Source organism: Amblyomma maculatum, chromosome 4, assembly GCF_055883805.1.
Source record: "Amblyomma maculatum isolate TAMU_Amacu chromosome 4, ASM5588380v1, whole genome shotgun sequence".
Lineage (NCBI taxonomy): Eukaryota > Metazoa > Arthropoda > Arachnida > Ixodida > Ixodidae > Amblyomma > Amblyomma maculatum.
In genome coordinates, this window is record NC_139347.1 from 180,164,357 (window position 1) to 180,179,410 (window position 15,054).

A 15,054-nucleotide genomic window follows, 5' to 3' on the forward strand; every position below is an offset into this window, starting at 1 on the left:
GGGTGCCTTCCTATGACTGCATTCTGTTTCTGAAAACTCGCACATAACAGAAGTTGCAACATGGGGATAACAAAAGTGAAAAAAGAAAAAGAAAACTATTTATTCATGCATTAGTGCAAGTTATGAAAGTTTGTTGCGTTTATTTGCACTGTATTTTGTGCTTCAGTGAGCGCTGACCTGTGTGCTGCATTCTGGGGGTCCTTTGACATAGTTAACTTTCTACAAAAGCTCCTATTTGGCAACATATTCGACTAGCGAAAGAAACAGAAACACAAGAAGAGAAGTACGTGGGAGTTCATGTGTTTCTGTGTCTTTCGCTGGTTCAATATTTTATACAGTTGAACCCGGATATATGGAACCGGGATATTTTGAATTTTGGTTATATCAAACTCACGAAATATCCCCTTGAAAATCCCATGTAAAAATATAGGAAAGCTACGTCGTATATCCAACTCAATTTCACCGGTTGTTCGATGAGCGCGGCGGCAAGCGGCCGATGATACGATCGTCTTTGAGGAAGGTGCACTGCACCGTCCAATGCGTGATGCGGACTTCGATATATCAAACTCCGCATCACGCATTGGACGGTGCAGTGCACCTTCCCCAAAGACGATCGTATCATCGGCCGTTTGCCGCGTGACGTTTTCAAGCCACGCACGGAAGGAATGAGAGGGCACAGTTAAGCGATGGCTGGTCTAGGGCAGCGCCGCGCCCCTTCCCCAACGGCGCCCGCATCTGCAGTGATCGCTGCCGCACGCCAACACCTGACGTGAAGGAACGATGCAGCAGTGGTGTTCAGGAAAGGGGAAAAACGCGATAGAGCGAAGCGCAAGGATGTGCTCACTCTTCTGCCGAGCTTTATCTCTTCCCTTCCTCTCTCTTTCCCCGCCTTCGTTCGCAGCAGCACGCACTACACATGCGCGGACAAGCCAGCTCGGCCAGTGTCAGACGCTTTCTCCAGTGTGTGTTGTGAATGCTCTGCGCGCGACGGCTGACGTGCGATGTGCATCTATGGCGCGTTGTGCTGCACATGCACGGCTGCGCACGCAAAGGCGGCAGTCCTTTTTTTCTTTGCGGAAGTTGTTCATTCTTGCTGTCGTGATGATTGTGCGGCGTAGCGTATGCTATGACGGCTGCGGGCTTCAAGAAGCTGCAATCACTTTTTTTTTTTTCTTCAGCTAGAGTCGTCCTTACTTGTGCTGAACCTGTGGCGCAGTGTAAGCCATGGCGGCTGCGGACGTTAAGAAGCAGCAGGCTTTTATTATTATTTTTTTTTTGCGGGAGTCTCCATTTTTACATCTACGAATCAATGAAAGCATGCAGTCAGCTGCGACCATGACACCGGCTTTTAGCATTGTTTTCAAACGGCATTCGCAGCTATCACGCTTCTAGTGATTTTGTGGCAGTGGACTACGCCCGCCCCAAGCGTGGCGTGATAAATTGAACCAGGTTTATGCAATCAAGCCATCACGGGCACTCTGCCAAGTTCGCTCCCTGTCACCGCTGGATCTATTACAAGATAAACACGGGCAGATGTTATCGCTGCGTAGCATCTTGGCACGCTGCAGATAGATGAGCTGTGGATGCGACGGTCAAAACGGAGGGACGCGCCTCCGAACGCTTTTCTTTTTTCTCCATATTCTCAGGGGAAAGAGTGGGGGTAAATGAGCTGTGGATGCGACGGTCAAAACGGAGGGACGCACCTCCAAACACTTTTCTTTTTTCTCCATATTCTCGGGGAAAAGAGCGGGGGGTGGGCTCATTATGCGACTGGGTTGATCACGCGACAAATACCGTATCATTTTTCACGATCCCAAGTGGCGTCTCAAGCTGATTTCTGTATATCGAACTATTTCGCGATCCCCTTCGAGTTCAATATATCCAGGTTCGACTGTATTTGCACCAACTAGCCCAAGTGGTCACCATGTTAAAGTTCCTATTCGGTAATGCTGAGTGTGTTTGGTATCCTGCATTTCTTGAAAGCATCACAAACGAGCTGAGCTCCTCCGAAACACTTGCTTAATCGTCCTTGACCTAACTTCAGAGCATAGCAGGAAAGGTGTGTTTCACTTATCTGGTGGCTGTACAGTAGACTCCCCCCCCTATACATTCCATATACCAGCACTTGATGTGGTGCTGTTGTTTCTGGCAGCTGAGTACCGACTTTGTGGTCGTGACAGTGTGAGGTGTGTGATCGTCCAGCTTCCAATAGCATGGGCGTTTTGAGGTCAGCGTGGTGAAGTGACATTGAAATCAAAGCTACCAACTGACAGTGCCGTTAGACAGTGCCTCCTTGCACTGCGAGAATGACAGTGATAGTACTGAACAGTAACGAAACCAGAACTGAGAATATTGGGTCAAAGCAGGTGTGCGCGAATACAGTCAAACCCACTAATAATAATACCGCTCTGTACAATATAACTGTCGAACCCGGATATATCGAATTTCGGTTACATAAAACTCACGGAATATCCCCTTGAAAATCCTATATAAAAGTATAGGAAAGCCGCATCATATATCAAACTCAATTTCACTGGTCGTTCAATATATCGAACTCCGCAACACTCACTGGATAGTGTGCCTTCCCCAAAGATGATCGCATCACCCTTGGCCGTTTGCCGTGTGACGTTTTCAAGCCACATGCAGAAGGAATGAGAGGGGATAGTTCGGCGACGGCTGGTCTAGGAAAGCCCCGCACCCATTCCCCAAAGGCGCGTGCATCTGTGGTTATCGTTTCCTGCGCGCAAACATGTGACGTTTGCAAGCCATGTGCGTGAACGAACCAGAGAGAACCAGTGAGAATGAGAGGGGAAAAACGCGATAGAGCGAAACGCAAGAATGTGCCCATTCTTTTGCCGAGCTATCTCTCTCCTTCCTCTCTCCCGGCCTTCGTTCGTAGTAGCACGCGCTCTACACATGCGCCAAGCCAGCTCAGCCCGTTTTCAGACAGAACGTCGGACGCTTTAGCCAGCGTGTGTTGCGAACCCTCTGCGCGCGACGGCTGACGTGACTATGGCGCCTGTGAACGTTAAGTGGCAGATCTCTCTATCTCTCTCTCTCTTTTTTTTTTGCGAGTCGTCCATTCTTATCGTGGTGCAGTATGCGCTGCGTAGCGTAAGATATGGCGGCTGTGGACATTAAAAAGCGGCAGTTTTTTTTGCGGGAGTCGTTTATTCTTGCATGTATGAATCCACGAAAGCATGCAGTCAGCTGCGATCATGACAATGGCTTTTAGCATTTTTCGATTCAAACAGCATTTAGCTATCACGCTTTCCAATGATTTTGTGGCAGTGGACTACGCCCGCCCCAAGCGCAGCGTGATAAATCGAACCAGGCTTGTGCAATCAAGCCATCACGGGCATTCTGCCAAGTTCACTCTGCCAAGTTCAGCCGCAGGAGCTATCAAAAGATAAACATGCAGTGACGTTATCGCTGCCAAGAAATGAGCTGTGGATAAGACGACCGAAACGGAGTGGCACGCGCCATAGACATGCAAGCGAAAACGCTCGCGATTTCTGCCATGGCGACACAGAAACCTTGTTTTGAGCTGCCACGGTGGCCCGAGCGGCGAGAGGGACGCAGTTCTAACAAGCTGTAAATTTTTCGCTCTGTCGCTGCTGCTCGTCGCTGAGATCGCTCAATCGCTCGTAAGTAAGCGATCTGGCTTTAACGTTTTTTTTTTGTTTTTTTTTTTAAATTCTCGTGTGCAAAAGTGGAGGGTGGGCTCATTATCAAAGTGGGCTGATTACGCGACACATACGGTATCGTTTTTCGCATTATAAGTGCCGTCTCAAGCCGATTTCTGTATATCGAATTATTGATATATCAAACTATTTCGCGATCCCCTTCGAGTTCGATATATCCGGGTTCGACTGTATTGGATTTAACCATAACCAGCCGTAGCACCGTCAAATTTGTCATGCGCTCTATGGTAAAATAACTCACATAGAACAATGCTGTAACAGTAGATTATTAGTTATAACAATTACATTCGGTTACTGAGTGCAAGCCTTAGCAGGAAAAAATTCACAAACACTGCGACCATGCCAACCAAACCATATCACGAAGTCCTAAGAATGGTCTCTGCGGAACATCATTTGTGCTAAAAATCTTTCACTTAGCTTTGTGCAGCAGGTGGATGCCCTGCAGTCAACAATATTGGCTCAAAGCAGTAAATTAAATTTAAGCTTATTGATCATGTATTTTTTTCTGCAAATAAGTGAAAAGTGTAAGCTGCTTTCTCTTTAATAAACTTTCTCAAGTCTCTCATGTTTTCATAATCATTTTGGCTTAGCCCAGTAATAAGAATTATTGGTTATAACAATGATATTTTCGAGGCACTTCAATACTGTAATAAACGGGTTTGACTGTATTCGACATTTCCAATACGAATTGAAAAGCTCCTTATTCAATCCATATTTCTATTTGTGCAACTGATATTCAGAATTTTCGAACGTTCAAAAGTTGCCGAATACACTGAAAATTTTGAATTTACTGCAGTTCTATCGTATTGCGTGCCTCACTGCAGTGCCTGACCATACTGACTGCGTAGTGAAGCATCCTCAATTGTGACTGAGCCGTAGAGGGACCTTGTAGACACTGTGTGCAAAATGAAGCCAACTACGAAACCGGGAAGAAACATCATTGCCACTTCGGTGTCTCAAATGCAGACAACCAACATGCAGGTGCTCATCAGATAAAATTAAAAGCTAAACATTTTGACAGATTTTCCTGTCCGGTTGGGTTGCTAACTAAGTGAAACTTGACATTTCTCCAACCATCACTTTTTTTTTTATTTTCTCGGCTCCTTCTTCAAGGGTGCATGACGAGGGGGTGCATACAGCTATAATTAATTAGCAATGGTTAAAGGGGGAGAAGAAAGGGGGTGAGATGGGTATGAAAGAATTGAGAAGGAAGGGGGGTTAAAACGAGTTACGATGTCGCAGGTGCAGGGGTGCTCACTCCGAAACGTCGGGTTTTTGTAAAATAAAAAAAGTGATGGTTGGAGAAGTGTCAAGTTTCACAGATAAAATTAACGCAGTGCAAAAGGTTTTTGGCAGTTTTTTCAGGCCCCTCCGATAATTCAAGCTTTTGGTTATTGCATACATTTTCTAATGGTCCCTTGGAGGCCGAATTAACGAAAATTTACAGTAGTCAGTAGATATATGACAGCTGTGCCGTTTTATGTAGGTCCTTCCCGTACATACAAAAATCCAATACATGAAATCCTGTACAATATTTATACTGGATTTTTCAGTAAGGTATACAATTCTGTGCAATTCTAGTTTACGTGCAAATACCACGTGAATTATAAAATAATCAAGGTGTACAATGTTTTGCTGTTTTTAAATTTTAAAATTTTTTTTTTCAGTAATCAGATATTTGATTCGATATTCAAGGGCATCTTTTTTTTTCCATATTTGTATTCGAATTGTGCACACCTCTAGCCAAAACTTCTTTGAATCTGCATAAAATATGAGGTGCGAATTTGACATGCTAAAATTTGGAAAAAGAACAGACTGCACATTAGTCATCCTTTGTCACTGAAAAATTCCACTTGCCCCATATTTTCCACTCAAGATCAGACGATCACCATTGTCAAATTTTAAATTATATTAATATGCATTGGTGGCCAACAGACTTCTTTCTTTAGCTATTTGACGACGATGATGAATCAACATTTACTGGGCCAGAAATAAATCGGTGGTGCACGCAGGCACCAGATGGGGTGATTCCCTAGTTGCGGGACCCATATGTCACCAGCAGCTTCTGGCCCCTGTCAGTCAATGCGAGCTGAATCGACAGGGTGGGGCTGGATAACAAGGTCTCCCATCGCTCAAAGTGTTCGGGATTAGGGGTACTGGTGGGAAGGGAAGATTCGAACGGCCCGTTAAGCAACTCCTGTTTAGGCTTGAATCACACATGAAGACGCACTTTTGGTAGTTCAAACAAAGATCTCCAGTACCTTGAGATTCCCTTTCATCATCATCAGCCAGACTATACCCACTGCAGGGCGAAGGCCTCTCCCATACTTCTCCAATTAACCCGGTCCTCTGCTAGCTGCATCCACTGGACCCCTGCAAATACCTTACTCATCCACCCACCTAATTTTCTGCTGCCCCCTGCTATGCTTACCTCCCCTTGGAATCCAGTTTGTTACATTAAGCGACTATCACTTATCCTCTCTCCGAACTGCCTGTCCTGCCAATGCCCATTTCTTAATTTCAACTAGAACGTGAGCAACTTGAGTTATTTCTCTGACCCACTCTGCATGTTTCTCATCTCTTGACATTACACCTACCATTTTCTATTCCATGGCCCTCTGCATTGTCCTCAACTTGAGTAGAGCCCCTGTTTCAGCCCCATAGGTCAGCACCGGTAAGATGCAACTGTTATACACTTTTCTCTTTAATGATACCGGTAAGCTCTAAGACATAATTTGCAAGTACCTTCCAAATGCTCTCCATCCCAATCTTACTCTCCTAGTTAATTCCCTTTCGTGGTCCGGATCTAGAGACTTCCTTTAGGAACACTCTATTCAGTTACTACTAAGCACAGTCACTATGCTTAGTGCTTTCTGCAGTGGCCACCCCCGAAATTCTTTGTGCTGCTGACAACAACTGAATCAGCTGAGCTGCGACCCTGAATTTGAGTGAGGGAGGCAGCAGAGTAAGACAAGCATGAGTGTACGCACCAAGTCAATAGACTGCTCCTGCATGGTACGGAGCATCTCCGATTCCTCATCGATGAGCACTTGAGGCACCCGGCCACAAAGGCCACTCTCTGTGGGCAGGATTGAAACACCACTACTGTAAGCGTGAAAAATCAGTTCCAGCCTGAGCAGTTATAAGGGAACTTTGCACAAATCCTAAAGACCTTCCTCCTGCTCGCTACGCATTCGGCACCAAAGAGGGATACGATTCGGCAGCTGACTTCAGGACAGTCTCATTAATTTGAGCCTGGATCAGCAAAATGGATTCAATCTGGTGATTTGCACTCATCGACATTAGGGGCAATGAAAAAAGAAGCTTCCACTAATTTCAACCATGCAATTCAATGTTAAGCTAGAATTATTGTGAAGTGACATTAAAGGAAAAGAAACTGACTACCCGAGTCCACACTGTCCCACTGGAAGCAGGTGTAAATCTACTGCAGTTGAGCTGTGTGTAATCCCCTATGATAAAGCAGCATCGAGGAGCACGAAAAACGTTCATATGTAATACCCCTGTCACACAAACACTTTCGATCCGCATTGAACTCAATCTGTATTCAAATCAATACAGATCGAGGTAGACACATGGCAACTTTGAAGTGCAATCGCGCTCGAGCCTGCTTGACTTCAAGCTGCTTCTTCAAACGCTCTTGAGATTTCAAGCACGCTCGAAAGCGGTCGTCGACACTCTCATCATCCAGCGAGCTGTAAAGTTTGAAAACAAATGAATGCAACCGAGCGGCAAATAATAACATATAAATGTATTAAAAGGAATGATATAACATATTTAAAACATTGTTAGAATATGCGTAGAACTTAAGCTTGATTATATTGAGCTAATTTCATCTCGACACCACAGTCCACCGCTTGCAAAGATGGCGTCCTCTTCGACTGCATAGGCGCGGAAACTGTGGAGTGAAAGAGAAACTGCAGCACTCATCGGCTACTGGGAAGATAGCGCCAAAAGCGAAATGCTGCTGTGTATGCTGAAATCGCGCAATCATTACCCCAATCTCGCGCTTCTTTCCGAGACTCATTTCCGCTGACGGCAGATAACAGACCAACATGCTTTAGCTGTCGGCAGAACATTTGGCGCCACCTAGCGCACACGAAGGAAATTTCTCAATGCTCATTGAAAACGCCCATGTAGCACCGGATGCTTCAATCCTTTTTGAAAGCCTCAATGCAGATCGAGTTCAATGAAAATCGGAAGTGTTCGTGTGACAGAGGTATAAAAAACAAAAACGAAAAAGGTGGAGCACAAGACTAAAAAATGTCCCAACAACGTTGTAAGGATCTGCAACCTAATGCTTTCTGAAAAGCGCAAAAGAAAACAGCATTACAGTTACACTGTGTCGCAGTATTCTCAATAAATTGGCTCACTAAACTGCAAATGCATCGCGATAAAAATTCAGTTCATTGAAATGCAGCCAAAATCTGTAAAGCTGATAAAAAATATGATCTTTTTTGTTTTGTCCTCGAAGGAGAAAAAAAACAACGCCAGGACTCCTATGTGACATATCCTGCAAACAGTGCAGTTGTACAAGTGCCAGAACATGTAATATAAAGCGACTCTGATCCCATCAATTTGATTTTAAAAGTGGGTGTGTCTACCTAAAGGTAGGCACACTCTGCCCCATTCTTCTTGGTTTCTAAACTAAGAGAAGGCTCTGAAGAGTTAAAAATAGCTTTCTTTCAGAAACTTGAGGGAATGCAATGTTATAAAGAACTAGCGCTCTTTGTTGTTTTTGTCCGACCAAAACCTCAGCCACCTGTCCCATGCAAGAGCAGAAGAGCAGGAGATCTCATTAGGTCAGCAGCAATGATGAAAAGGCACTGCTGCAAATGGCAACCATCTTCCGAGTGCATGCAATGGATGTACCTAGTTTGCTCCACTACAGTAGTCCCCTCAAGTGCCTGGTCGATGCTGTTGTGACATTAATAAGAGATTAGAGAGCTGTACATTGAGGGCGCAGCACTCACAGAGGCGTGTTTTGATACCCCAAAGAGTGGAGAATAAACACAGCACACACAGTGGTGAAGCCGCTTAGTATCCTCCACAAGGGGAAAGCGATGAGCGAACAGACGTGCCTTGGGGATCGGAGGTGGCGTCGGGAAAGCGAAGCTCTCGTCCCAGAAACAGGTGCAGATCGAGCAGGTACGGAGCCTCATCTGGGGCAACCAGGGAGTAGGCAGTGCCCGTGCGGCCCGCACGAGCAACACGACCTGAAAAATAAGATAGGATGGGGCATATAGAGAACACAAGCTGGAGTTTTTTTGCAATGCCAGCAATTAGTTTCTGACGAAGAGGAGAAAAGCAGCTTTACTGACGCGCAGCCACGACCCTGCAGTGCACGACTGACTGCGGAGTACAGTGCAGTCCACTTATAACGATATGCCAAATATAAAGATATATAGATTATAACGATCACATTCTCGGGATTGATGAGTTTTCTCATTGGCCCCAACGTAAAAATAAACCAGATCTAACGATAGATTATCGGCGTAATATCGGATACAACAATAGCCTTCTGGCTGCCTAGTAGATGTTTACCACGAAAATTTGTCTGTATTTTTAATAAAAAATAAAATACTTAGAAGAGAATGATGTGAAAACTTGACATATGTGGCAAAAATGGACTGTCGTGGAGACATCCACGAGCACCATTGCATGCAGTTAGGAAATGAGCACTACCCTCATCATTGCGCAATCGCTGCTTGTTGTTGCGCAAAGGGTGCACCGTATCATCATCGCCATTGTGTCCGTTATAGGCTAGGCGGCACAAGCTGCGGCTCGATACAAAGAGTAAGGCCACCGTCCATCCATCCATCCAGATGGCGCCGACCACATTGACGGTACACTGACGGTGCAATAGCTCTCGGGATGGCAACAGCAGATTCATTGGAATTACTGGCACAGTTTCGAGGTTAGAAGCCTTGTGAAAAATATACGGGGAACCTCACTCTATAATCTTAATGATCATCTAGGCTAGGGATGTCATGCCTGCAGTTAATCCAGTCGCTTATCGGTTTCGTGCATGCAAGAAGGACAGCCGCCAGTGTATGCACTACTGGAAGCGATGCTTACAGCGATTGTGAAGCTTCAGCTGCTGCTCAAGCGAGCGCGAATCTCAGACTTCTTAAAGTATGCTTATTTATTTCATGGCTATTGATGTATCCTGTAATAAAGTGCTTAGTGCTCTTTACGATGATTAGCATTGTTAAACACTATTTACTCATCGCTGGTAAATAGGCAAGCCTATGTGCAAGAGAAAATACGTGGGTGGGTGCTTTTTTTTTCGCTCGTCCAGATACAGTCGAACCCGGATATATCGAATTTTGGTGATATCGAACTCACGGAATATCCCCTTGAAAATCCCATGTAAAAGTATAGGAAAGCCGCGTCATATATCGAACTTAATTTCACCGGTCGTTCGATATATCGAACTCTGCACCACGCACTGGAAAGTGTGCCTTCCCCAAAGACGATCGCATCACCCTTGGCCGTTTGCCGCGTGCCATTTTCAAGCCACGTGCGGAAGGAATGAGAGGGGACAGTTCGGCGACGGCTGGTCTAGGAAAGCGCCGCACCCATTCCCCAAAGGCGCGTGCATCTGCGGTTATCGTTTCCCGCGCGCCAACACGTGACGTTTGCAAGCCATGCGCGTGGGTGTGCCCATCCTTTTGCCGAGCTCTCTCCTTCAGCACGCGCTACGCATGCGCCAAGCCAGCTCAGCCCGTTTTCAGACAGGCGTCGACGCTTTCTCCAGCGTGTGTTGTCTGCGCGCGCAGCGGCTGAGGTGGCTATGGTGCCTGCGGACGTTAAAAAGCGGGAGCTCTCTCTTTGTTGTGCTGTTCGGACGTTAAGCGGCGGCAAGTTTTTTTTTTTTTTTTCTTGCGGGAGTCGTTTATCCTTGCATGTATGAGTCAACGAAAGGACGCGGTCAGCTGCTACAATCATGACGCCCGCCCCAAGCGCGGCGTGATAAATCGAACCAGGTTTGTACGTACAATCAAGCCATCACGGGCACTCTGCCAAGTTCGCTCCCTGCCACCGCAGGAGCTATCAAAAGATAAACGTGCCTCGACGTTATCGCTGCGCAGCATCTTGGCACGCTGCCAAGCAATGAGCTGTGGATGAGACGACCGAAACGGAGTGACGCGCGCCATCGACATGCAAGCGAGAACGCTCGCGATTTCTGCTGCGGCGCTTCGAGCAGCGAGAGGGAGTTAGAAATTTTTCGCGCTGTCGCTGCCGCTTGTTCCTGAGATCGCTCAATCGCTTGCATGTGAGCAAGCTGGCCTTAACGTTTTTTTTTTTTTTTTCAAACTCTCCGTGCAAAAGTGCAGGGTGGGTTCATTATGCGATTGGGTTGCTTATGCGACAAATACGGTATCGTTTTTTGGCATTGTAAGTGCCGTCAGAAGCCGATTTTTGTATATCGAATTATCGATATATCGAACTATTTCGCGATCCCGATATATCCGGGTTCGACTGTAAAACAATAATCGATTAACGATCGAATTTTCCGGTTTTCTCAATATCGTTATAAGTGGGCTGCACTGAACGAACAGCTCGCCCGCACGGGAGCACGTCCCAGGCGCCATCGCACGTGCACACGGAGGAACAGGTGCAGAGAGACGTGCGCAAAGTCGGCTCTTTTTACCAGTGGGACTAGTCATACAGTGAAAGCTCGTTAATTCACAACTCGTTAATTCGAAATTTTGGATAATTCGAAATAGTCATCGTGGTCCGGTCTGCGGTGCATAGAAGTCTATGCGCGTAACAGCTCGTTAATTCACTCAAAAATTGGCGCCGCCACTCATGATTCGAACTGCGCGCCGCCAAGCGGCGCTGTTAAAAACCATCGTTGGAAGCTTTCACGGCAGAACGATAGATGGCACAACCATCGGGGCGCCGCTAGGGTGCTGGAACAAGTACTAAACAGTCTTTCCTGCCGCGATTCCTTCGAGGAACGACGTTTTAGTGTTATCGACCACGGTTTCGTGTTGCATTTCGTGAGCCCTCGTTTTGCACGCCGCTTGTTGTGAGCTTGTGTCCGCGAAATGTGTTCGCGTGGGAAATACTGTGCCAAGACGGTGAAGGAGAAAGTGGCTATTTTACGCGAGGTGGATGAACGGAAGGCCAGCAAAGTGGAAATCGCGAAAAAGCACGGGATTCCACCAAGCACGTTGTCGACGTACGTCCGAAATAGGAAGGCCATCGAGGATGCCTATGAAGCCGAAGATTTTGCCAGCAACAGAAAAAGGCTTCGGTTAGCCAAGTATCCGGAAATTGAGACCGCTGTGATCACGTGGGTGAAAGAAATGAGAAGCGCTGACATTCCACTGAGCGGCCCAATTATCATGGCAAAGGCGGCCGATTTCGCCCTGCGCTTGAATGTGGAAGATTTTGTCGCCTCCGAAGGATAGTTTCACCGCTTTAGAGACAGACATAATCTTGTCTTCCGGGTGTTGTCTGGAGAAGCCAAAGAAGTGCATGCAGAAACTTGTGCCACGTGGCGAAGCGGTGCTCTGCAGCAGTACTTAGAAAGCTACTCGGCACATGATATATTCAATGGTGATGAGACGGCTTTGTTTTATAAGCTCCAGCCCGACAGAACAGTAACATTTAAAGGGGACAGCTGCGCTGGCGGCAAGCGAAGCAAAGAGCAGATTACTGTTCTGGTCGCCGCTAATATGACCGGGACGGAGAAGGTCCCTCTTTTTGTTGTCGGCAAGGCACATAAGCCTAGATGTTTCAAGAACATTAGGACGCTGCCGACGGAATACTCCGCCAACAGCAAGGCGTGGATGACGGGCGAATTGTTTAAAAAATGGCTTTTGAAATTCGATCGGAGGATGGAGCTAGGGAAGCGTCAAGTTCTCCTCATTGTGGATAACTGCTCGGCACACAATGTCGACGCCGAGCTGAAAGCCACAAGGCTCGTCTTTTTGCCCGCCAACACGACTGCGGCCTTGCAGCCGATGAATCAAGGGGTGATCAGAAACATCAAATGTTTCTATAGGCGCCACATGATCGAGCGCATGACTTTGTGCACTGGAAACCAGAAGACCAGCACCATCACATTGCTCACAGCAATGCACATGTTGGTGCGTGCATGGGAGCAGGTCACGCCGTCCACAATTGCAAACTGCTTCCACCACTGTGGCTTTGCTGCCGGAAGTATGAAAGAAAGTGGCGACGATGGGAGTCCGGAGCCTCTGCCTGCGGCTGTGCGTGCTGTGCTGCAGGACGTCAGTTTTGATGATTACGTTGGAGTAGACAGCGATGCAGCAGTGTGCGGTGCCCTAAGTGATGAGGACATTGTCGCTGAAATTGTTGGGGAGCAGTCTGTCCCAGAAGAGCCAGAAGACGAGGACGACGACGAGGAGCAAGAGCCCGTGCGTCCATCCGCGGCAGAAGTTATGGGAGCGCTGAATGTCGCGCGCCTTTTCTTCAGCTTTGAAGAGGGGGAAGAAGACTCCCTGCGTCGCATTCGCATGCTAGAAGACCGAGTGAGTACGGTAGCCCTCAGAGAGAAGAAGCAGATGATGATAACAGACTTTTTTGCTAAATAAATGTTTTTCGCGCCCTCCGGGCATCTAACGCCTTCATTTTTGCTCACTTTCATTAGTTCGAATTTTGGTTAATTCGAACTGGCCTGGCGGCCCCGTGGAATTTGAATTAACGAGCTTTTACTGTATTTGCGATTTTTGGTTCCTGGGCTGATGAAAAAGGCCGGTTGGAAATGTATTTTTTATTGGTGTTTTCAAAAGTGAGGAATTGTGATAAGCTGATAAGATGTTACCACTGCGCGCCACACTTCAGGTCTTGAAAAACGAGCTGCAGACATTGTTTTCAAAGCGCGTGTGTCTGCAGGCTCTGAGAAAAAAAAAAATGAGAAGAAATCATGAATGCGGCATCGCTACTCGAAGGCGAGAAGCAAGCTACAGGTGTTTTGAGGGACCCTAGGTGGCAACTCTTACGCTGTTAAAGTGCAGGAGAGTCGAGAATAATGCAAATGTCCCGATATCTCTGTTCCCGCTGTTCAGAGAAAGCAAGGGTGCAGTCTTCTTGCAGAGAATCATAGCCAAGCCTGCACTCCCGCACATAAACACGTGCTTGATTGCAGCGTGGAGCAGACAATGCGGCAGCGCTGCATGGAGGTTTTCACGAGGTCTCCATGAAGGGTGCTGGCACATAGAACAATGCAGCGCCCCCTGGCCAAGGTTGTTTGTCTTATAGGTGATTTTCTTTATTGCAGCTGTTGGCACGTGCACCACTTGACCATGTACTGGAGATGCACTGGCAAGGATCCTCAATCTTTGCTTTAAGAATGCGCCGAAGATCCTCATGTGAGTTGACATTCATCCCTAGTGTGTGTGTGTGAAAAAAAAAATACATACAGGCATGTTTCACCAAGAACTGCCCTGATTAATCTCATGACTCGTTTAAATGATTATAAGCTCGGTCTGTTATAACTTATAATTACAGTGTGATGTAGTCACACAGAAAAATATGCCAAAAGAAAAGGCAAATGTAGAGGCCTGAATGGATTTATTACACAAAAAGCTCAAAAGACTAACCAATGCCTTAAAGCTGGGTGTTCCTAGGGGTGCTGAGAACTCACAGAAACTGAGATGGCTTAATTAAGAAGCGGCCGCAGCAGCAAGTGGCACATACAGTTGCATTCACTTCTGACAGAGAACACTGAGGAACTGGAGAGTGCCCCGAAGGGCAGACCACCCACCGACGCGGTGCACGAACAGTTTTGGCCGGGGTGGGAAACTGTAGTTGACCACATTGTCCAGCAGGGGGATGTCGAGGCCCCGGGCAGCCACGTCCGTGACCAGCATAACGGGCACCTGGCGCGCCCGGAACTTGGACACGTTGATGCGTCGGGCAGCCTGGTCCAGGCTGCTGTACACGTACGTGCAGGGCACACCAGCACGCTCCAGGATCTTCACATTGCGTGTGTCAAGAACACAGGTGGAGGACGGCAGAAATGAAGAAAAAAAAAAGAGGAACAGAGCAAAGATGGAGAATGAAGCTTCAAAGAGACTAGTCTATCCACTGCCCTGACAGAACAGATCTCCCAGTTTGACTAAACTCAAAACTCATTTTTGTCAAAAATACTCATTCCTCAACAGTGCTTGGTGGGCACACTAAGCCTATGACCACTAGTTTCCTGCAATTCTGCTAGAAACCACAGATTTCAGCTTTTTTCCTTTTTTTTTTTTGCAGAATTTCGTGCAAGCAGCCACATTATATTTTTCAAGCATAAGAATTGGGTTTGCACACAAATAATGATACAGTGATGGGAACGTGATTCATCTAT

General features: G+C 46.7%; 1 protein-coding gene across 1 annotated transcript in view; it reads right to left on the reverse strand.

Moving 5' to 3' along the window:
• The window catches only part of LOC146193754 (ATP-dependent RNA helicase DDX54), a 108,271-nt gene that overhangs the window by 69,007 nt on the left and 24,210 nt on the right, over nucleotides 1-15,054 (reverse strand). Inside the window, exons 8-10 of the mRNA XM_084602812.1 lie at nucleotides 14,467-14,677; nucleotides 8,804-8,938; nucleotides 6,695-6,783 (exon numbers count right to left, since the gene is read on the reverse strand). Of these exons, the coding sequence (XP_084458938.1) occupies nucleotides 6,695-6,783; nucleotides 8,804-8,938; nucleotides 14,467-14,677 (435 nt within the window). The remainder of the gene's footprint in view (nucleotides 1-6,694; nucleotides 6,784-8,803; nucleotides 8,939-14,466; nucleotides 14,678-15,054) is intronic.